The 26,530-nt window shown below is 39.0% G+C and overlaps 1 protein-coding gene across 4 annotated transcripts in view; it reads right to left on the reverse strand.

The window, feature by feature from the left end:
* Positions 1 to 26,530, reverse strand: part of LOC125454066 (SWI/SNF-related matrix-associated actin-dependent regulator of chromatin subfamily A containing DEAD/H box 1-like) — a 100,271-nt gene that overhangs the window by 49,978 nt on the left and 23,763 nt on the right. For 3 of the 4 annotated variants that reach the window (XR_009446525.1, XM_059649986.1, XM_059650030.1), the window contains exons 4-8: positions 26,147 to 26,213; positions 20,756 to 20,856; positions 14,797 to 14,886; positions 10,852 to 10,930; positions 8,385 to 8,797 (exon numbers count right to left, since the gene is read on the reverse strand). Coding sequence is in view for 3 of the 4 variants with exons in the window: in XM_059649986.1 (XP_059505969.1) it covers positions 8,385 to 8,797; positions 10,852 to 10,930; positions 14,797 to 14,886; positions 20,756 to 20,856; positions 26,147 to 26,213 (750 nt within the window). In the remaining variant the exon portion in view is untranslated. Of the gene's footprint in view, positions 1 to 7,733; positions 8,106 to 8,384; positions 8,798 to 10,851; positions 10,931 to 14,796; positions 14,887 to 20,755; positions 20,857 to 26,146; positions 26,214 to 26,530 lie in introns of those variants that run through there. The other variant, XM_059650040.1, reaches the window with a different exon arrangement.

Raw genomic sequence — 26,530 nt, forward strand, 5'->3', positions numbered from 1 at the left:
AAGGGACCCTGGTTCAAGGTGCAAAGGGGGATGTTTAAAAATAGATGTTTACATAGAACATAGAACAGTACAGCACAGAACAGGCCCTTCAGCCCACAATGGCATGTTTTTCACACAAAGGGAGGTGGTGCAATCACAATAGCAGCATTCAAGAAGCACCTGGAAGAATACATGAATAGGAAGGGAATAGAGGGATACAGTCCTATAAGTGAAGACAGTTTTAGTATTGAAGGGCAAAATATGTCAGCGCAAATTTGGAGGGCCGAAGGGCCTGTTCCTGTGCTGTATTGTTCTTTGTTGGCAATCTCGTGTAATAATCTCTTTCAAAGATCCAAAATAGGCACATTAGTCCAAATAGCGTCCTTCGATGCTACAAGATTCCAAAAATGGAATTTTAGTAGATTCAATTATAGTTTTTCCAACATACAGAAAGCAATTCTAATAAATTAGAGGCTATCCACTTTGGTACGAGAAATGGCTATGCTGTGTATATCTTAAGTAGAAAAAGATTGGAAGGTCCTAAAAGGACCTATGCAAGTCACTGAAAGAGAACATCTAGCTGCAGTAAGCAATTTGGGAGTTGAATGATATGTTAACCTTTATTGTAAGACAACGAGAGCTCAGGAATAAAGAATTTTTAAATTCAATTATCTAGAACCTCAGTGAGAACACATCTGGAGAGTTTATGAAGTTTTGGTCTCATGACCCACAGAAAGGTTATCCCTACCACATAGGAAGTACAGTAGAGATTCACTACACTAAATCTTAGGATGGCAGGATGGTTCTACAGGGAGACTATATTTTCTGGAGTTTACAATAACAGAAGATAGCACAGCTGAAACTGTCAATTCTTAAAGGGCTGAACAGGAGGAGAACCAGGGATATGGTCTCATAGGGTGCAAGCCATTTAGAACCAAGATAAGGAAGTATTTATTTAAATGATAATGTACATTTGAAATTCTCTACCATTAAGGTCTGTGGAAGCTCAGTCAACGAGCATATTCAAGACAGATGCACAGATTTATAGATATTAGTGACATGGAGGGTTAGGGTGATAGCGTGGGAAAATTGCACTGTAGTAGATGAGCAACTGTGATCCAGGTGGCAGTAAAGGCTTGAGGGGGTGAATGGCCTACTCCTGCTCCCATTTTTCCAATTCCAACGTTATTGCATTCAGCTTTGTACAACTCCTCTTCAATTAAAAGCCCTATTATTTTGCAAGCACAGGTTAGTAGATGTCATACAGAATGGCTGATGCAACATTTCAGTCGAGTATGTAAGTGGGTATTTTACAAATGGTAACTCCCGCTGAGAGTATTGCATACAGAGAGCTGAAGCTGCTATAAAGAGCTGAGTGATGTATAGAAAAACAAATAAAAACTACGTCCATTGTGTTTGCAACAGCATTTAGTGTGGGAATGTCTTTTAAAGTTGCTTTGAATTTTTTCTAAACTATGGTAGAATGATTCTTCACTTATTCATCATCTTAACCTAATCTTGCTTGATTTTGACGCTAGGTGCAATGTGGCAAAAACAGCTTCCATGAAGTAACACAGTGTGAAGCTGGACGAACACAGCAGGCCAAGCAGCCTCAGAGGAGCAGGAAAGCTTGATGTTTCGGGTCGGGACCCTTCTTCAGAAATGGGGGAGGGGAAGGGGATTCTGAAATAAATAGGGAGAGAGGGGGAGGCGGATAGAAGATGGATAAAGGAGAAGATAGGATGAGAGGAGACAGACAGGTCAAAGAGGCGGGGTTAGAGCCAGTGAAGGTGAAGACCAATTTTCACAAAGAATGAAAAATAAGTCAAGATTCACAAAATTTGAAGTTATTGCACAGTTATTTCTAACGCTTTCTAACACCATGTTTAAATTTATCTTTCACTAATTTAGTTTCATCAGTACTACATCTACAGAAACACAGCGCAGTTGTTTTGTTTCACACTAAAACAAAACACTGTCTTAACATGTTTCACTACAACCATAACTTGTGCTTATACAGGCATACTCTGATCTACTATAATCTCTCTTAGCAGGACTGATGAGCCAAATGACTTATTCCTCATGATCAAAAGCTCTTTCAAAGTGTTAAGTTTCAGAGAATATCTTTTGTAGCAGGGCAAAGGGAGGAGGTGGAGGAGGGTGTAGGAGAATGAGAAAGGGAGGGAGGGGGGGAGGGGGGGAGGAGGAGGGGGGGGGGGGAGGAATGAAGTCAAAGCGTTTAGCATCAGTTCATATTTTAGACCTTAAGACTCTAGGCAGCTGAAGATACCGATGCCAATGGTGAAATGAAGAACACTGATTAATAGGTCAGATTATAAACAAGTGCAGTGTGTGATGAAGGCTTTAAATATATTATTTGGACCGTTAGATTCTTCAGTGAGGAAAAACATATTTCAGATTTCAGTTCTGTGAAGGTCTGATTGGTTTTTAAAACCAAAGTTCAGAAAATCATTCTTAACAGCATAAAAAAAAGCATCAGAACAGCATTTCCAAGAAATCATGTGATTTAGCTGAATGACTAGGACGCACTTTCACCCCAAGAAAGACAAGTGCCAAGATGTTTGCTGACTTGAGGTTTAGAATCTAGACAGAGTCCAGAACGAAGGGGATTATAACAGAAGTGCTGTTAGCAGCAGTCTCAAAAGCAAACAGGGCAGGCAGGACAGAGACAGGCTCTAAGGTGCTCAGAAGAAAACTTCAGGTGCAGACATCTATAGAGGTAGTGATGGACAGTGAGAACAGGCATAAGGATGGGTTCCCAATCAAATAGGCTTTTGGGTGAATGGTGTTGAGTTCAAATGTGGTTGGAGTTCTACTCATCCGGGAACATGGTGGAGAATATTACATCACATTCCTATGGCTTGTAGACAATGCAAAGGCTTTGGGACGTTAAGAGCAGAGTTACTTTTCTCAGAGCTCCCAGCCTCTGATCTTCTACTACAGCCACCATATTTACAATCTAGTTAAGCTTCTGATCGAATGACCCCTCAAGATGTTGCTGAAAAGGGCTTCAATATGCTAATGTCCTTGAAAGTCAAAGGAAAGTGGTTAAAAAGTCATTTTCATTGGAAATCTGATCATATCACACAAAAAACCCATTCGCCATTATGCAGCTCTTCGAAACACAGCAGCAACTCATCAGTTATGGAATCAAATGGATGCCACAAAAAAAACTCAAAGGTAAAATCCAATTTTATTAGGAGTTATTCAAAAAAATGGCTCAAAGATGATTATTGCTTTTTTTTTTCCTGTAAAAAGCTAGCAACAATTTTCTATTATCATATTCAACCTCACTATTAAATCACAGATCAGCTTTAAGCCCTTACAACAGCTTAGTCTCATGTCCATCCAAATATCAGAAAACACAGTTCTCATTATGGAGATACCTCCAGTCCATACTTCTGGAGAATGGAGCCAAAACATCAGATAGCAAAAACAAATAGTCTGCAGCTGCAAAATTGTACTTAAATGCCATTACTGGATCAGACAGAATCAAATTTCTATTTCTCTTGTAATTATATTTAAACCAACTTTTTTGACAAATCACAGTTTGCCAAACTGGAACTGAGGCATACTACTCCCACACTGGTGGGAATTCAACAATTCCCAAATGTAAACAAACTTGGGACTATTTTAGATAACACATTGTGAAGCTGAATGAACACAGCAGGTCAAGCAGCGGGAAAGTTTGACGCTTTGGGTCGTGGCCCTTCCTCAGAAAATATCTCTGGGGATTATTTTACATGGCTTCTGGCACCAAGTCTCCACAGACAGGGCATAAACAAAAAGTTAGGGGTCCATTCTAAGCTGCTTTCCCAGTGAGATTTAATATTGTGTGTCTTCATTTGCATACTTTTTAGTGCAATCAGTGGTATATGTTTACTACTCTAACTTTATCAATTGTGATCTGCCAGTTATTGAATTAACACAGTTATGGTTTGCAACAATAAAGTAGTTAGCAATTTTTCAGCTGAGTTCAATGAAACACAAACAATTTTCATTTATTAAATCACAAGATGTGGGCATCACTGGCTTGGCAGTATTTACTGTCCATCTCTAATTACCCAGAGGGCAGGGAAGAGTCAACCACATTGTTGTGGGTCTAGACTTACATGTAGGCCAGGCTAGGTAAGGATGGCAGTTTCCTTCCCTAAAAAGGGACATTAGTGAACCAGATGCGTTTTTCCAATAATCAACAATGGATTCATGGGCATCATGAGACTCTTAATTCCAGTTTTTTTAAAAATCAAAACATGCGATTGTTTCAAATTTGGAAGGCAATAGAGCTGCAGCTACCACATGGGTCTGGCTGACCAGGAACCTCTCCCTCTCTTACCAGCTGTCATCATGGAAGGATTTACAGACTGATGCTCAACCCATTTGGTTATGTTATGACACGTCTGTGGTGATCAAGTTCTGAGTAGGATCTTGAACCAAGAATTTCTGGCCAAGAAGTAGACTACAACAAGGCCTCCAAGAGAAATAAGAGTTTTGGACAAAATGTGGGATCAAACCTACATGGAAGCTGAAAGTAAAATAAATCACAAAGTATTTCAAAACTTTGTGGTACCGTTGTGTAAATCAATGTCCTTCAAGGCCATTGCAGCCACAGGCAAATCTATCCGGTCAAACTTAATTCCCTGTTTTGCTAAGTCTCACTAGGATGGTGTGCTGGTAATCAAGTCCAGCTATTCCCAGACTTGTCACAAAAGTTACAAGTACACAAAGATATGCACCTGAAAAGCCAAACACCCCCACCCAGAAAGCACGGAGAAGCTTTCTCAATAATTTCTACTTACTATAAACAAATAGCCTCTTGTGACAGATTTTAACAAAAAACTATGAACCATAGACATATAACTCAATTTGCTAAACCTTTAACCTCTTGTGTAAAATTAACTCCACACACAAAAATATGGATCATTTGGACAGAGGGATAAAAAGTTTAAATGGTTCTGATACACCAGGTTTGTTCAATTTTTTTGGCTTGTCAGGAGCTGCTGCTTCTCAACCTACCATCTTCACGTATGTTCAATTGCTTGCAGGAGGCACAGGGTTACTGATTCACACTTACAAAGACAGAATTATTGTGAGAAGCCACAGCTTTCAGCAACTAACAAGGAGGGTAAACCCGTGTTCTTATGGCTCAACGTGTATTGCAGAACAAAGGGCAGCTACATCCTTTTTAGAGATCCAAAGCCTTCTGTACAGTTAAACAAGCTGTTCAGCTACCTGGAAGCCAAGTCACACAGTTGTTGGCAGACAGAAGCCCTTGTTTCAACTCATCGTCATTCTGCAGACCAATCAACAAGTAGCTGCCAGCCAAATCTCTGTACACATCCTGGCTCCAATTCATCATGAGTGAACTCCCCCAATGCTTGAACAAACAGCAGTGTAAACAGCACTTAACAGGCATCAGGTAATTTGTTTCCAAAAAGTACAGTAATTAGCATCCTGGCTGTACAATTTTTCGAGATTCATGTATGACAATGAATACCAGACTCAGAAGTTAATACTGAAAGTATGCTGTCATCAATTGCCATGCACAGAATTTGAAGGACTGCATCTGCACACTTCTGAAGGAACACTGGCAGTAATCTTTTCTTTTTAAAAGAGTCCTTTTCCAATTTCAGTCCACAATCAAACATGCAGAAAAATAAAAGTTAGCACTGCATTACTGTTTAAAATGTCTTTAGAGTTTGCAGCTACTGAAAAGCAATTATCATTAACCTGCAAAATTCATTACAAGTGCCATGATGGCATTCAGTTTAAAAAATACATGAAGCCATGCATATTGATAAATGATACCACACTGCTAATGCATGAAAGTGATAATAATGACACATAATAAAGCACAAATTGATAAACATATCTAGGACTTTAAAACCCAAGCTTGATATCGGCTAACCAAATATAACCTATTTGGATAAACTTGCCTTCTACAGTTCAAACTTGGATGTCTTTAATTTAGTTTCTGATAAGTGTTGAACAAAATTTTTCCAAGGAGACACACAACATATGATTTGCAAGAGGATCCAAAATATTGCAAAGAAAAATTTAAACGTTTGCTTGAAATAAGAAGAAAGCTAAATAGTATTTCAACAGAAGCCCTAGTTATGGAACTTTTCTCACTGGAGTGTAGGAGATTGAGAAGTGACCTGATAGAAGGTTATAAAATAATGAGAGGTATAGAGGGAGTTGATGGTAGTTGTCTTTTCCCTAAATTGGGAAGGGCTGGGGGGCAAATTTTTAAGGTGAGTGGAGCAAGGTTTAAAAGTGACCGAAGAGGCAATTATTTTTTTTTAGAAAGAGAGGGTGACTCGCGTGTGGAATGGACTTCCTGATGAAGTGGTAGATACAGGTACAATTACAACTTTTAAAGACATTTTGATGGATTATAAGAATAGGATATATGAAATATCCTTCTCTCATTGCTGTCTGTAGTGATTTATGGGGAGAAGGCGGCCTAGTGGCATCATCATTAGTCTGTTAATCCAGAGACATAGGTATTGAACCCAGGTCCCTGGAACAAGTCCCGCCAAGGTGGAATTAGAATTCAATAAACATCAGGATTTGAGAGACTAATGACGACCATGAATCCATGTCAATTGTCAGGAAAAACCCACCTGATTCCCTAATATCCTTCAGGGAAGGAAATTACCAACCTTACCGGGCCTGGCCTACATGTGATTCCATATTCCAGATGTGGTTGACTCTTAACTGCCTTTTGGGCAGTTAGGGATGGGCAATAAATGCTGGCTTAGTCAGTGATGCCTTCATACCATGAATGAAGGAAAAAAAAGGTTTGGAGGGATCCAGGAGCAGGTAGGTGAGACTAGTTTAGTTTGGGATAATGTTTGGTATGGACTGGTTAGACCGAAGGATCAGTTTCTGTCTTGAATGACTATGAACAATTTTATTTAAGGAAAAAATCCAAAGATTTTAGCAACGTTATTTGGTTGCTTTCAAGCTGTTGCTAACTCAAAGACAAACTGGTGCAACATTTTTTTGGTTCAAGTCTGAATATGAAATCTGGAGACTATACAGCACTTCTGCCAAGGTCAACACAAAAAGATAATCAAAAGAAAAAATGTTTAAAAGAAAACATTATTAGGAATCCAACAGCTGTCAAGCAATAACACTGTCAAATCAGATTAGGCGTGCTTCAACAACCACATACATTAATAGCTGGGCTAGGCTTGGCTTCAGACAGCATATTTTCGGAATTCTTCATTTTCATTTTTTTTAAAAAGGTGTGTGGTATAAGAAAAAACTTGGAACCATCATTCATTAGAGAAAAACTGTCAAAAGGAAATAAGAACAAGTCTGGATAGGAGCAGCACACTTAGCAGATGTTTTCTGCCCAACATGGAGCTTAAGGCAATATTTCTGTAGACCTGTCTAAAGAAATGCAATAAACTTTTGCCATATTTATTAGCAGTGTGCTCTAAGCTTTCTTACTTCTTATTTCTACTTTCTTACTTTAACAAAATCATTTTTAAAAAATGACTATTTTTAGGTAGAAGACTTAATATTCTTACACACAATAGAACTGTACAGATGCACTAAATTATAATGCTCAAGAATCAGGATAACGTAAATCTTTAGATTCTTTAGTTGCACATTATATCCACACTACACATTTTCCTTTTGCGTTCTCAACTGAATCCGTAACAAACTTGTTATACGTTACAGGTTGAATAGCAGTTATTCAAGATAAAATGGCTACTCACCACTGATACGCTGTCCTCTGAAAGCTCCAACACTTCAGACATTGCTTTCTCTCAAACTGGTTTCTAAAATGTGTTCTGTGCAACTGACAGTACCAAGTGAAAATACTGCAACCTTGCAGCAGACAAAGAAGGGCATTCTTGCAATTAACAAAAAAACTAAAAAAAGTTTTATTAAATTAAGAGCTTTATTCTAAGAGATGCAAAAAATATCCTTGATAGCATCACAAACCATATTGTTGCCTTGACAGCTTTCTAATCCTCTTCAAACAGTTCAATTAAAATAATATGTTCCATAATTTTCTTCTGAATGGTTCTTTCAAACAGCTGAAACAAGAAAGAACTGCCTGGCAATCACCTCATACCTAAATACCACTTCTTTGCCTAGCTCAAATCACAGAAATCAGGTTTTCATGCTACACAATGAGTGACAGCATTGTCAGCCAATCAGCTTGGATTTTTAAGTAAAATCATCCCATATCTTATTCAAAGTAAGGTCATATGACCTTAATTCCAAATGCGATTTGTTCAGGATGAGTCTAGTGCTTGAAACTAATCACAATTTCAAGGCCACCCATTTAAACGTTTCATATATGGCTGTGTAATGCTTTTGGGGTTATATATAAATATATAGAAAAAAAAGTGCAATCTCACCAGTGATTCCCAATTGTTAAAGGGCCGGAGTTCTATAATCTTCTGAGCCTTTCTCAAAGAACATTGAGGTATAAGAGAAAGTTCATCCACTGTACCGTCCTGCAAGAAGCTGACTATTTTAGTCCTGTATTCATCTTCCATTTCTTCATCTGCACTACTATAGTCTTCATCAAGTGAGCTCTCACCACCAGAATGAGTGGATCCCACATCTTCAGAATCGCTACATTCCCTTTGAACGCTTCTACCATCATTTTGTCCTTTGCCATGTTTTTTGCTTTTACCATTCTGACCTTTCGCTGCTCCAGATTGTTTCAACTGCACTGCTGGCAATTCTTTCAGTTGCACTTTAAAATGTGAGGTGGCACCTTTTCCATTTACACTTTTAGGCTCTGGCATACAAGGCACTTCATCTTCTAAATATAGAGAAGAAATGCTTTTTAGTTTGCAACAATTCAAAAAAGGAACAAAGTTTAAATTTAATTTCAATAAAGCTACATCGACAAACTGGTTTTAACAGAAACTCTTCTATATTCATTGTCTTCAACTAACAATTATTGTAAAATATAGGGCAGCAGGAGCCATAAGACAAGAGCCATTTTAATTTTGATAATGAAATAATTAGAGTTAAAAGTTCAAAAGCAGAAACTCAAATAAAAACGATTTGTGTACAGATACTCAAATTTAAATCAAAATTTTTCCTGTGGATAGCTAGCACCGCAAAAAATGTTTCAAACACAATTGTTTTCATCTGAGACACTGAACAGTGCTGGCAATCTGCAGCTTTATTAAAGAGACATAGATAAGAATGCATGAAAGCACATAAATCCCCATCTTCCAATACAAATCACAGGAAGTCTCTACATATGAAAGAGCTGTCACTCATGAACCTTTCATAAAGCACAGCTACTGAATCCAACCTAACCTCTCAAGTAGCATTAATTAGTTTAGAAATCTTTAGCAATTTATCAGTTATATTATTTACAAGATATATGAATTAGGTTACAGAAAATATTGTTAGGAACTCGATTAGTTATGAACAAATATTTTAACTGGAAAGGGAAAAACAAAACACTTAACAATCATGACTGGGAGTTGATGTTAAAAGGCAATACTTGGAACAATCTTGACAAGCCATGGGAGTTTTCATGTCTGCCAGTTATCAGATGCTTCTATTTAACATGGTTTATAATTCAAAGTATTCTTAATTTCACGCTTTTGACAGCTATTCCTCAGCTTAAGATGAGCAATCACTAAAAACTGTGATCAGGTTGAAGCACAAAACATTAGTTTTGCAGGGAGAATACTGCATTTTTAAAAATATATTTAAGACATAGTTGCTGGATTTTCATAAATATGTTGGATGCACAATTAATTATTTTGAAGAATTTTGTATTAGAAAAGCTGCAGTTATACTGAAAAACTGATTCCAAACTAATGACAACAGAAGTGTGCAAAATCTAGTTCATAAGACTGAAATCATACAGTGCTTAGCATGTTACTGCTGCTAAAACTTGTAGGGAGACGACTTTATAACATGTATAATTATATGCATGTTCAGAACTCTACTGACTGGCAGTTGTTTAAGACTCAGGAATGAATGGGTAGCAATATTGGCTCTCTCATGATATAACTACATGTTTATGAAGTGCTCAGTTATCCACCACCTGTCCCACAGATTTCTTGAAGATCTTGATGGTTCAGAAATCTCAAAGGCTCCCAAATTTTCCTGGCGCTTTGCTTGGCATACACACAAATCCACTAAACTCAAAAAAAACCATAACACTAGAATTTATAACTGCACTGGGTGCTGACAAATATACTGGGGAATTTTAACCAAAGGAATTACATTTAGCTACTTAGTGCAATAGAAATTATTGGCTTTCGCCCACCATCTTCTGTGCCTTCTAACCTTTGTGGGCCACTTCTGCTCTGCAAACAGAGGTCTTGAAGACATTCATAATGGCATAAAATGCTTGAAAATCAAAAGCCAAACAAGTGTCTGTAAACTAATTCATCCCTAATGTCCTACACTCAACCAGCAGTGTTGCACGACTATGGTAGTTATTTGCTGGGTCATGAAATGCCCTATTATAATTCACAGATTTATAGATTTAAGATTTATAGTGACATACATTACTAATTATATATTTAAAAAAATGAATCATCAAATAAAATATATACAACAACCTAGAACATGTTGGTTTACATAGCTCATGCTTTGAGTGTGGCATCAATTCTCTTCATACTCATTTTCTTGAGGAAACAAACCAGTTTGGAATAAATATAAAAACTCTCATGCTAAATTTATATTTTAACTATATGCAAAACACAAAGAAAACTTCCAAATAGTAAAAAGTATTTATAGAACAAACTATCCTCTCGACACCTTTGTTTGGAGGAACAAAGCCTTATTCAGTTTAGATTTTAATCAAGCTATTACGCAAAGGACAAATTGTGCAACCTGTACCTTGATTGGTAAATGCCTGCAAAGCTTCCAAGGCCTCCCAAAAGGACCAGTCATGTTCTTCCAGGACTTCCCTGAGTTCCTAATAGAGTACAGAATATGAATCACAACTACATTCAAAACCACATTTATAAGATGAGCCACTTTTGTTCTGTCATGATAATCATTATGCTTTCACAGCCAGTTAGATTGCAATGATCAATTCCTATCGGGAACCTCTAACCTCACCACATTTTTGATGGGATAAATCACTCACACCTAGTACAATAGTCCCATCTATTAACATACTGCAGAAATTCCATCAACCGAACCAAAAAAAAATCAATTATGGTAATAGACAGAGTTGAAAAAACTGCCTTAACATGTAAATTGCTATTGTCTGAATGCATAATATTAACTATTAATATACAGTCACATTGCAACAAAACAAACTCTTTGTTCCAACCAGTCCACACTGACCATAATCCCAAACTAAACTAATCCCACTTGCCTGTGCTTGGCCCATATCCTTCCAAACATTTATTATTCACGTACTTATCTAAATGTCTTTTAAACACTGTAATTGTGCTTGCATCCACCACTGCCTCTGCAAATTCATTCCACACATGAACCATTGTATTAAAAAATAAGCCCATATCTTTTTGTTAAATCTTTCTCCTCTCACCTTAAAAATATGTCCCCTAGTTTACAAACCCCTAGGGAAATGACACCTGACATTCACCTTATCTATTCCCCTCATTTTATAAACCTCTACAAGATCACTTCCAATCTCCTAAGGTCCAGTGAAAAAAGTCCAAGCCTATCCAAGCTCTTCTCATTAACCCATTAACAACTATTCACCCTCCCAGATAACAAAATGTGAGGCTGGATGAACACAGCAGGCCAAGGAGCATCTCAGGAGCTCCTGAGATGCTGCTTGGCCTGCTGTGTTCATCCAGCCTCACATTTTGTTATCTTGGAATCTCCAGCATCTGCAGTTCCCATTATCTCTGATACTATTCACCCTCCCAGCCTGACAGTTAGTTGGACAGACAAATTAGTTGCTAACAATCAGGCTGGGAAGGTGAACAGTTGTTAATGGGGACTGTTAGTGACACGGTGTGTGCAGCGGCAGGCTATGTGGTAACAAGGCCTGGTGTGTGAGGTGGGGGGCTGGGACATGGGGGAGTTTAGGCCCTAAAATTATTGAACTCAATATTGAGTGGAGGGCTGTAGGGTTCCCAAGTGGGAAATGAGGTGGTGTTCCTCCAGCTTGTGCTGGGCTTCACTGGAAGCCTTCCACTACACACCCACCATTGTTAGTCACTAAGAGTCCCCATTAACAACTATTCACCCTCCCAGCCTGGTCATTAGTAACTAATTTGTCTGTCCAACTGTCTTTCTCTCTCTTAGGATAGAGCCCAATCATTTACTCCCTACCTCACCCACCTCCCTATTTTCTGCATATAAACTGACATTCTCCCAGCAACCATCAGTTCTGAGGAAGGGTCACCAGACCCGAAAAGTTAACTCTGTTTTCTCCTCCACAGATGCTGCCAGACCTGTTGAGCTTTTCCAGCAACTTTGTTTTTATACACTGAATAGAATTAGACATTTCAGAGACCACATATCAGACTTCCTCACAGCTCTCATGGATGATGCCAAAACGGCACTTCGCCATGATGAGTGGTCACTGAGTTAGGATTACCTGCAATGAAAGAGTGCTTCAGAAATCAATCTATATAGATAGGAAAAACGTTAGAACCAACATTCATCTACTTGTCACCATAAATCGATCGAGTTCACTCTAAGTTACGACAGAATGCGCATACAGCCTAATATTGTATAAAAAGCAAGTCTCAGATGAAACATGACAAGAGATTTCCTAGGGTAGAGGCAAAGCTATCAAGTGAGCACATGGTCCAGCTGGATTCCAATATTTCACCAATCAGGAATACAGTAATTTAACTGATAATTTGAATCATAAGCAAACTTCAGTCACTAACATACTGTAAGCACATCTTACATTATGCACGCTGTTCATCTCACTGGTGTCAACATAATTTTAGTATACCTGTTTCTGTATGGGCTTGATCAGTAAGAACATTAATAGATTAGTGTTGTCAAGTTCACCACAGCACAATTACAGCATGTTTAGAAGATAGGCACACTTTCAAATTCAAATTCGTCTTATGGTACTTAACATATGAATAAAAAAGGTTTTTATATTACAGAATGATGTCACTTTTTAAATAATCAGAGATAATGGCTGGAGAATCTGAGATAACAAAGTGTGGAGCTGGATGAACACAGCAGGCCAAGCAGCATCTTCGGAGCACAAAAGCTGACGTTTCGGGCCTAGGCCCTTCATCGGGAACCCTGCTGTATTCATCCAGCTCCACACTTTGTTATCTCTCTTTTTAATAATCACCAATTATCAATGGAAGTGCCATTTTGTGTTTCAAACTCGATCATAGCAGACTGACACAACTAGCACGCAAATGCAACAAGTAGTCAAGTGAACTTTTATGGAATGCTGGCCTTTATTTCAAGGGCGGGGGTTGGAGTATTAGAATAGAGAAGTCTTAATTCAACTGTACAAGGCACTCGTAAGGGCACATCTAGAGTATGGGAAGCAGTCTGGAACATAAGAACTAGGAACAAGAGTAGGCCATGTGGCCTGTTAAGTCTGCTCCACCATTCCATAAGATCAAGGCTGATCTTTTCATGGACTCAGCTCCACTTATCTACCCACCCACCATAACCCTTAATTCCTTTACTGTTCAAAAAGTCTATCTTTGCCTAAAAATATTTAACGAGGTAGACTCAACTGCTTCACTGGGCAGGGAATTCCACAGATTACAATCTTTTGAGAAGGAACATCTTTACCCACTCAGTTCTAAATTTGCTCCCCCTTATTTTGAGGCAATTCCCCCTAGTTCCAGTTCCAAACTGCCAGTGGAAACAATGTCCCAGCTTCTATCTTGTCTATTCCCTTCATAATTTTATTTGCTTCTGTAAGATCCACCTTCATGCTCCTAAATTCCAATGCATATAAGCCCAATCTACTAAATCTCTCCTCATAAACCATCCCCCTCAACTCCAGAATCAACCTAGCGAACGTCCCCTGCACCCCCTCGAGTGCCAGTACATCCTTCCTCAAGTACGGAGACCAAAACTGTACACCGTATTCCAGGTGGGCCTCAGTAGCACCCTAAACAATTATAACAATTACTAAGGGGCACAGGTTCAAACTGTGAGAGGGGATGTTTAAAAGAGATTTTTGAGGCAGGTTTTTCACTCAAAGGGTGGTGAGTGCCTTGACACATTGCCAGAGGTGGTGGTGGCAGCAGACACAATAGCAACATTCAAGTAGCACCTGGAGGAATACATGAATAGGAAGGGAATAGATGGAGACGATCCTAAGCGAAGACAGTTTTAACACAGAAAAGCAAAATGTGTCAGCGTGGGATTGGAGGGGTGAAGACCCTGTTCCTGTGCTGTACTGTTCTTTGTTCTGGGTGGAAACTTGAATAACTGCATGAGCCACATCATATAGTACAGACTCTTTTCAAAACGTCCGAGTGTTTGGCCTTCAGTGCAATAAATTAGTTAAGAAATGTCTGAAGTGTGCATGTTTTGAGAGATTTTGTAGTTCACATGCCAATGTATATCCAATTTATGGAACTATTCTATATTCACATACAGTTCAATATTTTCAATTTACATAAATGCAGTGTAGATTCCCATCAATTTAGTACCAATCTGCAAGTAGTTTTGTGTAAAATTGTACCTTCTGATAGTAATAAAAAAAGAGCACAGTTATCCAACATAACATATACACTATCAGCCTAGAGGTTTGAAAATAATTACACAATCTAATTTCTTTGATTTAGAACTGCAATACGTGGGTTTGATGTTTTTAAATAAAGGCATTTTAAATAACTAATTTTAAGAAAATTACTTTACCTCTTTGTCTAAATCTGGAAACTTATTGTGAAGCTTTCTCAGGACAGATTCTTTTTTCTCAAAATCTTCTACTAAATCTTGTGACTCAGGCTAAATCAAATGGCAAGAGGTCACAAAATAGTTAGCTGCAAGTAGGTAATAAAACTGAACACAGCAAGGGATTGAATAATGATTTGACAACAGTTGAAAACTTTACCCAAAGAACATTTATTCCTACATAGATAAAAACTGAAAGGACTGCAAATGCTGTAAATCAGGAACAAAATCAGAAGTTGCTGGAAAAGCTCAGCCAGGAGGTCTGGCAGCATCGGTGAAGAATAAAAGACTGGAATTACCGTTTCGGATCTGGTGACCCTTCCTCAGTACTCAAAGGATCATTGGATCCAAAATGATTCATTCTTCACAGATGCTGCCAGACCTGCTGAACATTTCCAGCAACTCCTGCTTTTATTCCTACATAGAGCCTTTAAATGTTCAACTATATGCAAACACGAATTTCGTCATCCAATGAAGAAATCACAATACTTGGCCTCTTTACAACCTTCAGGAGTATGTCCATTTGAATTGATTCCGGCACACAACAGAAAGCAAAATCTCAAACCTTGTAGCAAATCCAATTTTACAGCCGTTTAGAATTTAATACAGAAAACAAAATCTATTTATGTAACATGCTTAAATTTCTTTCAAAGTATTATTTCAATTGTGATGAAAGGTACTGCCATTTGTATATTTGATTTTTTAAATTTGAATTTTAGTTATTTGCATATGGGTGTTGATCTATTTTTGTAAAAGAGATTTAATAATGAATTAGGTCAATCTTTCCAGAACAGTGTTGCGTCAGAGAGCAAATGAATATGAAAACGTCTGGAGCGTGAATGAAGGATTATTTATTTTATCACAGAATCCTTACAGTGTGGCAACAGGCCCTTCAGCCCAACAAGCCCACACCGGCCCTCAGAGCAGCCTACCCAGACCTGTCCCTCCGTAACCCACCTAATCTACACATACACTACGGGCAATTCAGCATGGCCAATCCACCTAGCCTGCACTTCTTTGGACTGGGAGGAAACTGGAGCACCTAGAGGATGTAGGGTGAACGTGCAAACTCCACACAGACAGTGGAATCGAACCCGGTCCCTGGTGCTGAGGCGCAGCAGGACTAACCACTGTACCACCATGCCGCCCTCATAACTGGGGAGAAGAACACTGAAAGACATTAGCATGTTTCTTAGTTGAGAGTAATCAAGATTTTATTTTAACTTGGTGTACTTTTTGGCGTAGACAGAGAAAGTCTCTCAGGCACACAAATATTTCAAGCAGCAGTCTTCACAGTTCACAGGACTGGAACTGAGAAAATGCACTCAAGTCAATGCCAAACATTTAATGGGGAAGGACAAAATTCTATGGCTTCTGACTAACTGTAAAGTGATACTATTGGGGAATAAAAGCAGTTTGGTTTTGTCATATGTTATGAAATCTTTCAACTGCGTTACATTTAAATAGCTTGGCTGATTTATTTTACTTTATTTCTTGTGAGATAAACTTCTGGTTTGTTGTTAAAACCAAATCGGCATTGTTCTGTGTCCATGTTTCAACAAAAGACAGCAACATTAATTTAAAGAAAAAACACCTGTCAAGCTAGATTTCATTTTGAGGTCTGATAATTCTAACAAGCAACATCTGCTGGGATTGTAATTCAATTGCTAGGCATAAATAAAGATTAGGCGACTTTCAATTATCCCAAAACTAAATGGAAAGAAGAAGAGAGAAGGGAAGAGAGTCCATGAGGCTTAGGAGCAGCAGGAGGTCATTTGGCAAATCAAGTCCACTCTAACCATTCAATGAGATCATGACACTGACAACCCTTAACCTGACCTTTGTCTTTTTCCCTATACAACAACTCAGCCTCTACATCTCTCTACAGTAAAGAGTGTTCAAAATTCACTATCTTCCATGAGAAGAAAATACTCAGCTTGGTTTTAAACAGATGACTCTTCACTATGATATTATATCCTCTTGTTTGAGATTCTCCCAGAGGAGGAAACAACCTCTTCACATCTATTCCATCAAGTCCCATAAAAATCTTGCACACTTCAGCAAGGTTCCTATAAACTGCAATGAATAAAAGGTCCAATGTATTCAACATCTCCTCATTAGATAACTCCTCTAAATCCAGGATCATCTCTGGACTCCAATGTTGGTCTATCTTTCCTTAATAAGGGGAGCAAATTTGTTCGCAGTATTCTAGGTGTAGTCCAACTGCGCTTTGCGCAGTTTTAAGAAGACTTCCCTATTTTTGATACTCCATTCTTGTTGAAATAAAAGCCAGCATTACATTTGCCTTTCCTATCTTCTGAAATTGGTTGCTAGCTTTTGGTTGTTCAAATACAAGGATCCCAGATCCCTGTGCTGCAGTTTCCATTTAAATAATATGCTATTTCCCTATTTCTCCTCCCAAAATGCATGACCTCACCCAAACTCTAGGCAGAAAGTAACAACTAGGAAGTGATTTCACTGTTCATTTTTGACTAAGATGTGCAGAAATTTCTTCACTCGGATCATTGTAAATGCTTCTGGATGTGAGTTTGCTCGCTGAGCTGGACAGTTTGTTTTCAGACATTTCGTCACCATTCTAGGTAACATCATCAGTGAGCCTCCGACGAAGCGGTGGTGTTATGTCCCACTTTCTATTTATCTGTTTAGGCTTCTTTGGGTTGGTGATGTCATTTCCCGTTCTTTTTCCTCAGAGGATGGTAGATTGATTTGGAGCCAATGTGTTTGTTGATGGAATTCCGGTTAGAATGCCATGCTTCTGGGAATTCTCATGCGTGTCTCTGTTTGGCTTGTCCTAGGATGGATGTGTTGTCCCAATCAAAGTGGTGTCCTTCCTCATCTGTATGTAAGGATACTAGCGATAGTGGGTCATCTCTTTTGTGGCTAGTTGATGTTTGTGTATCCTGGTGGCTTGCTTTCTGCCTGTTTGTCCAATGTAGTGCTTGCAAGAACTGTGACAAAAACTACATTGGACAAACAGGCAGAAAGCTGGCCACCAGGACACACAAACATCAACTAGCCACAAAAAGACATGACCCACTATCACTAGCATCCTTACATACAGATGAGGAAGGACACCAATTTGATTGGGACAACACATCCATCCTAGGACAAGCCAAACAGAGACACGCACGAGAATTCCTAGAAGCATGGCATTCCAACCGGAACTCCATCAATAAACACATTGATTTGGAGCCAATCTACCATCCCCTGAGAAAAAGAACAGGAAACGACATCACCAACCCAAAGAAACCTAAACAGATAAATAGAAAGCAGGACATAACACCAGCGCTTCACCGGAGGCTCACTGATGATGTTACCTAGAATGGTGATGAAACGTCTGAAAACGAACCTTTCAGCTCAGCGAGCAAACTCACATCCAGAATCTCAACCTGAGCTACAAATCTTCTCAAAACTCGCTATTGTAAATGCTTAGCAGTTTCTACCCAGATAGCTATTAATACTTAGTCAGTGAGTATATTCAGGCCTGATTTTGGTAAAATTTTGAATACTAAGGGATGAAAGCAGGTGATGGAAAAGGTTTGAGGAGCTGTATGGTCTATTTCTTTTTAAAACATTTCAAGATTGCTGACAGGCTTCCAAAAAAAGTCATAAGGAGACATACACCATGACCCAACCACTAACTGTGACTCTGCAATTAAGTTTTATTCCCAAAGGAATCTGAATTTCTACTGGATATATAATGGACTTACATCTTACCCAAAAACAACACTGGTCTAATGTGCAAGTACATCTTGTATTTTAAGCAACTTCAATGTTACAGAATCTTGAATGGTTACACCACTGAACATTCTGCTCATCACGCCTGTCAGCATCTGAAACAGAAACTTTGCCAGTCCTATCCTCTGCCCTTTCCCTACAGTTCTGTAAATGTTGTCACTTCAGGAGCTCTTTCAATTCCCTTTTGAAAGCCATGATTGTATGTGTCATTTTGCTTCCATCACACTCGGAGTGAATTTCAGATCAGAACACATACAGCACAAACACATTTTATGGTAGCTCTGTCTGTTTTTACATCTATCACCTTAAATTTGTTTCATCTGGTTCTCAGCATTTCAGTCAATGGGAATTTCTCACTACCTACTCCGCTTCGATCCCTCTTAATTTTAAACTCCTCAAATCAAATCTATACTCAAGCATCTCTTTTCTAAGCAGAGGCCCAGCTCTTCAACTTGCCCATGAAACTGAAGATCTTCATCCCTGAAACCACACACACACATCTTTACTGTACTCCCTTTGAGGATTTCAAGTTCTTCCTGAAATGTGATACCCAGAATTGAATGCAATACCCCAGCTGCAACTGGATCAAAGTTTTCCAAACATCTATTACATTTTCTGCTTTTTGGAGTATCCTATTCTGTCAGTTAAACTGCCCAGAATTCTGTATGCCCTTTAACCGCTCACTTAACCTGCTCTACTACCTTGAACAATTTGTACACACATAACGTGGGTCTCTGTTCCTACACCTCTTTAACACAGTGCCTTTTATTTTTGACTTCTTCTGCACATTCTTGTCATGTAAATGTGTCCTTTGACAAAAGCATCAGGTCAAACAATGGAGCAACCCTGCTTATCACCTATACTACATACCGCAAGAACACTGCTCCACATCAACCAACACTTACAGATGTACTAACATTAGAATTTAGCATGTATCCATAAACATCAAATGGCCGAAGAACTGCTTAGCAGCATCACTAACTAAGCTAGCTGAATCCAAGCGATATTGCTGCCTGACAGAATCTTTCCTGTACAGTGAGGGAGGCATTACAGGAAGAAATCTTCTTGGATTGGTTCTCAATGGCATACCTGCCATCAAGACAGGGTAGTGAAGGCAGTGTTTGGTATGCTTGCTTTTGCTGGTCAGTGCACTGAGTATAAGACTTGGAATGTGATGTGGCTGTGCGGAACATTGGTGAGGCAACTTTTGGAATACTGCATTCAATTCTGGTCTCCCTGCCATAGGAGAAAATTTTGTGAAACTTGAATGGGTTCAGAAAAGATTTACAAGAATGTTCCCAGGATTGGAGGGTTTGAGCTACAGGGACAGGTTACCTTACACAGCAATGTGTTTGACTCATAAATGCCCTCTGGGCAATAAATGCTGGCCTAGCTAGTGACACCCTCATTCCCTAAATGAATAAAGAAAAAAACACCTGTGGTTGCAGCAGTGCCAACTGTTGAAGTTCTAAGGAATACAGAAATGGTGACTGTTCCACACAGCCAAAAAAAAAAGTCTGAATATTTTCAGAATACCTGGCAGTTTATTTGTCAAGTTCTGAAGGGGAGTTATTGAACTCAAACTACTTCTCGCTCCACAAATGTTGACAGACCCAAGTTTTCCAGTACTGTGTGTCTTTATACAGTTTATCTGGCAAACCAAATTAATTAAGGTAATGATTAAGAGTAACTCAGTGCCTAGACAGTCTAGGTGATGAAAGCAGGCCTTGGAATCCCACTACTGAAATTATTCAAATTTCACTAATACAATGTCTGATCTATTAATCTGGGCTTGCCTGACCATCTACCAACCTTGAGACGTTGCAACCTCAGTTTCAGCAGGAAGAAGATGACATTCAATTAGGCCTGCCAGCTCATAATATGGAAGAGCCTTATGTAAAAGAAATCTCCTCTTCTTAGTCAAACCTTCCTTGCACATTTAAGTAGATTTTTACACAGCAAATTTTCCAAATTTCTCACTTCTGAAATGTTTGCAATCTTAAATAAAAGATTTCTGCAAGTAAAAAAAGAGTTCAACTGCCTTAAAGGATGGGTGCAAGGCATATGCCTGTCATCATTTTATAGGGTTCTGAAATTTTTATGTAATACGATTGAGAAGGTTTCTTTGGGAGAAGCCTTCAGATGATTCAAATTGAAAACCTACACAATTAGGTTTCTTCTTCTTGGTACGGGAAATAGGTAGATCATCATTTTCTTCAGAGCTGTTGCTTTGGGACATTTCAACTTTCCTTTTCCGAGGAGTAACTGGAAATACAAGGTAAGCTTTAAAAGCAAAGAACTATTGCTCATTTTCAGCAATCCTGTTTACTATTTAACCATTGATCAACATTACATATTAAAAATTTTACAGTCAATCAACACAAACCTGAAACGCCCCTTCCCCACCTGTGTTGATACTCATTTCTGAATGAAGAATAAATAGAGCACCAGAGTTATTTATGTTTTAATCTATAGTTACATGTATGATATTCAGATGCTACATCACTCAGTTGTGTTAGGATAATTCTAAAATGTTAGCTTACCATTTTAATTATGGGTAAATGCTGCAAAAGAATAAGCCGAAGACAAGTACAAAAATAGAATCAAGTGTTTTAATGCTTCCAATTTACTTACTCTTCCTCAATATCCATCTCAAATTTCAGTTCAACTGATGTTAGCGACATGCTAATACTTCCCGCTTTTGTACTCTATCTCTTTAGTAGAAGTGCCAAAATTTGAGTTGCCCTCATTACCTACTGCATATGCATACTAATTTCTTGTGCCTTGTACACAAGGACATGTAGAACTATCTGCAAAGCATTTTGAAGTTTCTATTTAGATAATGCAAAGTACAAAATATAAATAGCAAACACTTTTGTATGTAAAAAGGAAAGGAGTAGCTAAAGTCAATGTTGGTTGGTCCCTTACAGAATTAGACTAAATTTTTTTACTTTTCTGACCAAAATGGATAAACTTCACACCAAATATTGGCTCATTCACCTAACCTATCCATATCCATTTGTAACTTTGGCAATAGAGTCTTCTATCCCTACATTCAAGTCGTTAATTTAGTCTGTCAACAGTTACAGCCCTAAGGATTTAGCCGTGTCACCTCAAGTTACAGCTTGTCATTTATCTCAACTCTGCTTTTGTTGGTTAGCCAACCCTCTGTGCAAGTTATTACCCCTTAATACATGTAATCTTACCTGGCACCTTTTCAAATGCCTTCTGGAAATCCAGATATGCCACATCTATGGGATCCCCTGATCACCTTTTCTTGCTACATCTTCGAAGAACTCCAGCAAATTAGACAAACATGATTTACCCATCATAAAACTATTTTCTGAAGAAGGGTCTAGGCCCGAAACATCAGCCTTCCTGATTCTCTAATGCCGCTTGGCCGGCTGTGTTCATCCAGCTCTACACCTTGTTATCTCAGATTCTCCAGCATCTGCAGGTCCTACTATCTCTGACTATCAACGGACTGTGTTTTAAATGTGCCAATAACTACTTCCTTAATAAAGGATACCAATAATTTCTCAATAATGTTAAATTAACTGGGATTTAGTTTCCTATATTCTGCCTCCCTCCTTCCCTTTTTGAACAAAGGTTTTACATTAACATTTTTCCAATCTATTGGAATATTTCCTGCCTCCAGGGAATTCTGAACATTATAAACAGTGGATCCACCAACTTTGCAAACACTTCCTTTAAGACCCTCGGATGTAGGCAATCAGGCCCCAGGGACTGGTCTGCCTTTAATCCCTCAGTATCTCTTCCCCAGCGATGGCATTTTAAAGTGAAGTGTTCATTTAACCCGATGAAGGAATAGCGCTCAGAAAGCTTGTGATTTCAAATAAACCTGTTGGACTATAACCTGCTTCATGTGACTTCTGACTTTATAACCTCAACATTGCCGGTTACTACTGGATGGTTTCAGTGTCCTCCACTATGAAAACTGAGACACAGTATTGATTTACTGTCACTGCCATTTGTGTTTCCCACCATCAACATCCCAGTCTAATTCTTTAAGAAACCAACCAACATTCACTTCAGCGATGAAGGTTCTGAAGAAGGGTGGTTAGCTCTTTTTCCTTCACAGATTCTGCCAGACCTGCTCAGCTTCTCCAGCAACTTTGTTTCTGTTCCTGATTTGCAGCATTCACAGTTCTTTCAGTTTTTACTCACTTCAGCTACTCTCTTCCTTTTTATATGCTTATAGAAATGTTTGCCATTCATGTTCTGCATTTTACATTAGCCTTCTTTCATTATTAATCTTAAGTTTTTTTACTGTGCTTTTAGTCACCTTTTGTAGGTCTTTAAACATTGCCCAATTCTCCAGGAAGTCACTGACCTTAGCAATATGGTGCGCCTTAGTTTTTGCCATCATTCTTAACCTCCCTGTTTAGTCATACCAATATCAATAAAAACCGTACAGATGGGTACTCTGAAAATCTTGATATACTAACAGATTTTGTGAATTGTTGAGATATTTAGTACCTACATTAATATTGCTAACAAAAAGTTACATTAAAAAGGTGTTATATTTGCTGTCTGAACAATAAGAACACAAGAACATTAAAAACTAGGAGTAGGCAATTAGAACATAGAAAAGTACAGCACACTACAGGCCCTTCGACCCACGATGTTGTGCTGTGGAATAATCCTAATCCAAAAATAAAATAACCTAGCCTACATTCTACTCAATTCACTGCTGTCCATGTGCACGTCCAGCTGTCGCTTAAATGTCACTAATGACTCCGCTTCCACGACTACCACTAACTATTCCATGCACTCTCAACTCTCTGGGTGAAGAACCTCCCTCTGATGTCTCCTCTATACCTTCCTCCTAACACCTTAAAACTATGACCCCTTGTGGCAGTCAGTCCTGCCCTGGGGAAAAGTCTCTGGCTACCGACTCTATCCATGCCTGTCATTACCTTGTACACCTCGATCAGGTCACCTCTCTTCCTCCTTCTCTCCAGAGAGAAAAGTCCGAGCTCAGTCAACCTCTGCTTGTAAGACAAGCCCTCCAGTCCAGGAAGCATCCTGGTAAACCTCCTTTGCACCCTCTCCAAAGCTTCCACATCTTTCTTATAATAGGGCAACCAGAACTGGACACAATATTCCAAGTGTGGTCTCACCAGGGTTTTGTAGAGCTGCAGCATAACCTCGCAGCTCTTAAACTTGATCCCTCTGTTAATGAAAGCCAAACCACCATATGCTTTCTTAACAACCTTATCCACTTGGGTGGCAACTTTGAGGGAGCTATGCACTTGAACACCAAGATCCTGCTGTTCCTCCACACCGCCGAGAATCCTGCCTTTAATCCTATATTCAGCATTTAAGTTCAACCTTCCAAAATGCATCACTTTGCATTTATCCAGGTTGAACTCCATCTGCCATTTCTCAGCCCAGCTCTGCGTACTGTCAATGTCTCACTGAAGCTTGCAATAAGCCCTCAATACTATCAATGGCACCTTCAACCTTTGTGTCATCAGCAAACATACTAACCCACCCCTCAACTTCCTCACCCCTCATTTATAAAAACTACAAAGAGCAGAGGCCCAAGAACAGAGCCCTGCCGGACACCACTCAGCACTGACCTCTAGGCAGAATACTTACTATCTACAGCCACTCTCAGCCTCCTGTCAGCCAACCAATTCTGAATCCAGACAGCCAAATCGCCCTGTATCCCATACCTCCTGACCTTATGAATGAGCCTGCCGTGGGGAACCTTATCAAATTCAGTCCCTTAAAGTCTGCTCCATTTGATATGATCACTGCTGATGTCATTGTTCCCTCAAATCCACCTTCTTGCTCAATCTTCTTCATCCTTCAACCTGCAATGCTAACTGTAGTTTAAGTGACTGTAAAAACCAGGCCCTTTGTGGAATGACAGTTTATTTCATTCCCAGTTCTACACTAAAAATGCGTAAGTGCGGTTATTGTGAATGCACAATATTTTTTTGCATGCTTTAAAAGAACTATTAGGATAGAGACAGTGGCAAGACTGACATTTATTGTCCACCACGGTTGCTCCACAGATGTGGTTCTGAGCCATTCTCACTTCCTATTAAAGGCATTTCTAACCCCTCTATTCAGGCACATTCCATCCAAACAAAGGCCAACTTTCTTGGTAGCCTGGTTATATGATGCTAGAATCCTTCAATCTTCTGATGCACATCATATCTAATTTACTTTGCCCAATAATAGGATGTAACAGAAAACTGCACATTTAAAGCAAGTCTCTATTTAAATGCATATGGGGAAATGAAAACATTTAGTCATGGCACTGGACCATTAATCCAGAAACCCCGCCTAACTGGGGACAAGGGTTCAAATCCTAACATGACAGCTGATGGAATTCAAAGCTAGAACATGGAGCCAATTTTGATAGTCGTAAAAACCCATTAGCTTCGGACGAAGTGAATGTTTGTGGGTGTGATGCAAATCAAGTGGCTGCTTTGTCCTGGATGGTGTCGACCTTTGAGTGTTGTTGCAGCTACACTTATTAAGGCAAGTGGGGAGCATTCCATCACACTCCGGACTTATTGATGTCAGACAGGCTTTGGAGAAACACAAGGCAAGTAATCCACTGCTTCTGACCTGCTCTTGCAGACAGCATTAGTAAGACTACTCCAGTTCAGTTTCTGGTCAATGATGTTGATAGCAGTGGGATTCAGTGATGATAAGGCCATTGAACATTATGCACACAGAATACAAAAACGTTTAGTCTAATGATACATGTGATCTTGTTGATGCATTATGGAAAATGGTTTATTCTTGTTAAGTGTTCCAGTTCCATGGAAGGATTAAAGAAAATCATCAAGCTTCAGCTGTTGGTATTTTGTCATTTAATCTGTTGTCAACAAAGGTTCTCAAGTGCCCATCAGCAGTTACTGCCTTTAAAGAAAGGGTTCTATGTTTGACATAATCTTGACAATTCCTCCATTGTTGTACAAACAGGATTTGTCTGTCAACTGGTAAAAAACAGTTCTCACATTTATATATGGAGTTGAATAATAAACTATCATTCAATTTCTTTTTAAAAGTATACATTATGTAAGTAACCAACGTTTGGTAGGATTTTAGAATGCAAGGGTAAACTTTCACATTTAGCCACTCACTTTTCCAAGTGGTTTGATATAATTCACTTATCCTTCAGGCAAGAATTCATATTTTATGCAAAACATCAGAGCCAAACTGCCACTTTTCATAATTATTGCATAGTTGGGCACTTGAAAATGTACTGCCACTTTTTAGATATGCCATTTAAATGAAAGTCAAGAATATACGGAGAGGTAACAAGGTGTAGAGCTGGATAAACTCAGCAGGTTAAGCAGCAACAGAGGGGCAGGAAGGCTGACGTTTTGGGCTTGATCCTTCCTCAAAAATTTTTTCTGAAGAAGGGTCCAGACACGAACTGTCGGCCTTTCCGCTCCTCTGATGCTGCTTGACCTGCTGTGTTCGTCCAGCTCTACACCTTGTTATGTCAGATTCTCCAGCATCTGCAGTTCCTACTATCTCTCAAGAATAAAGGAAGTGGTCTTACCTGCTTCTCCAAACAAGATTAATCCTGCAGCTACCGCTCCATCCAGTGTACTTGTTGATTCAATTATCTAGGTGGAGTGAAAGGAGGGCTATCAGAGAAACATGGGTGAATGAAAAAATTCTGAAAGCAAACACCGGTGAATCCCACTTCAAATATAAATCAAAGATCCCTGCATTGCCATGCTTCAAAGAGTTTCTTCAGTGAGAAGATGAGGTTTAACATTCTGTTTTGTATAAAGTGTGAAAATCTCTGCCAGGAAGCAACAAGGCAAAATATCATCTCTGGTTCCTGCTTCTGACCTAGAGAATGTTGGACAAACACAGGATTGGATTTGGCCGTACTATTCTTTACAGTTAAACAATTTGCTAACATTGGCTGAAAATG

This window comes from Stegostoma tigrinum, chromosome 1, assembly GCF_030684315.1.
Source record: "Stegostoma tigrinum isolate sSteTig4 chromosome 1, sSteTig4.hap1, whole genome shotgun sequence".
NCBI classification, from domain to species: Eukaryota; Metazoa; Chordata; class Chondrichthyes; order Orectolobiformes; family Stegostomatidae; genus Stegostoma; species Stegostoma tigrinum.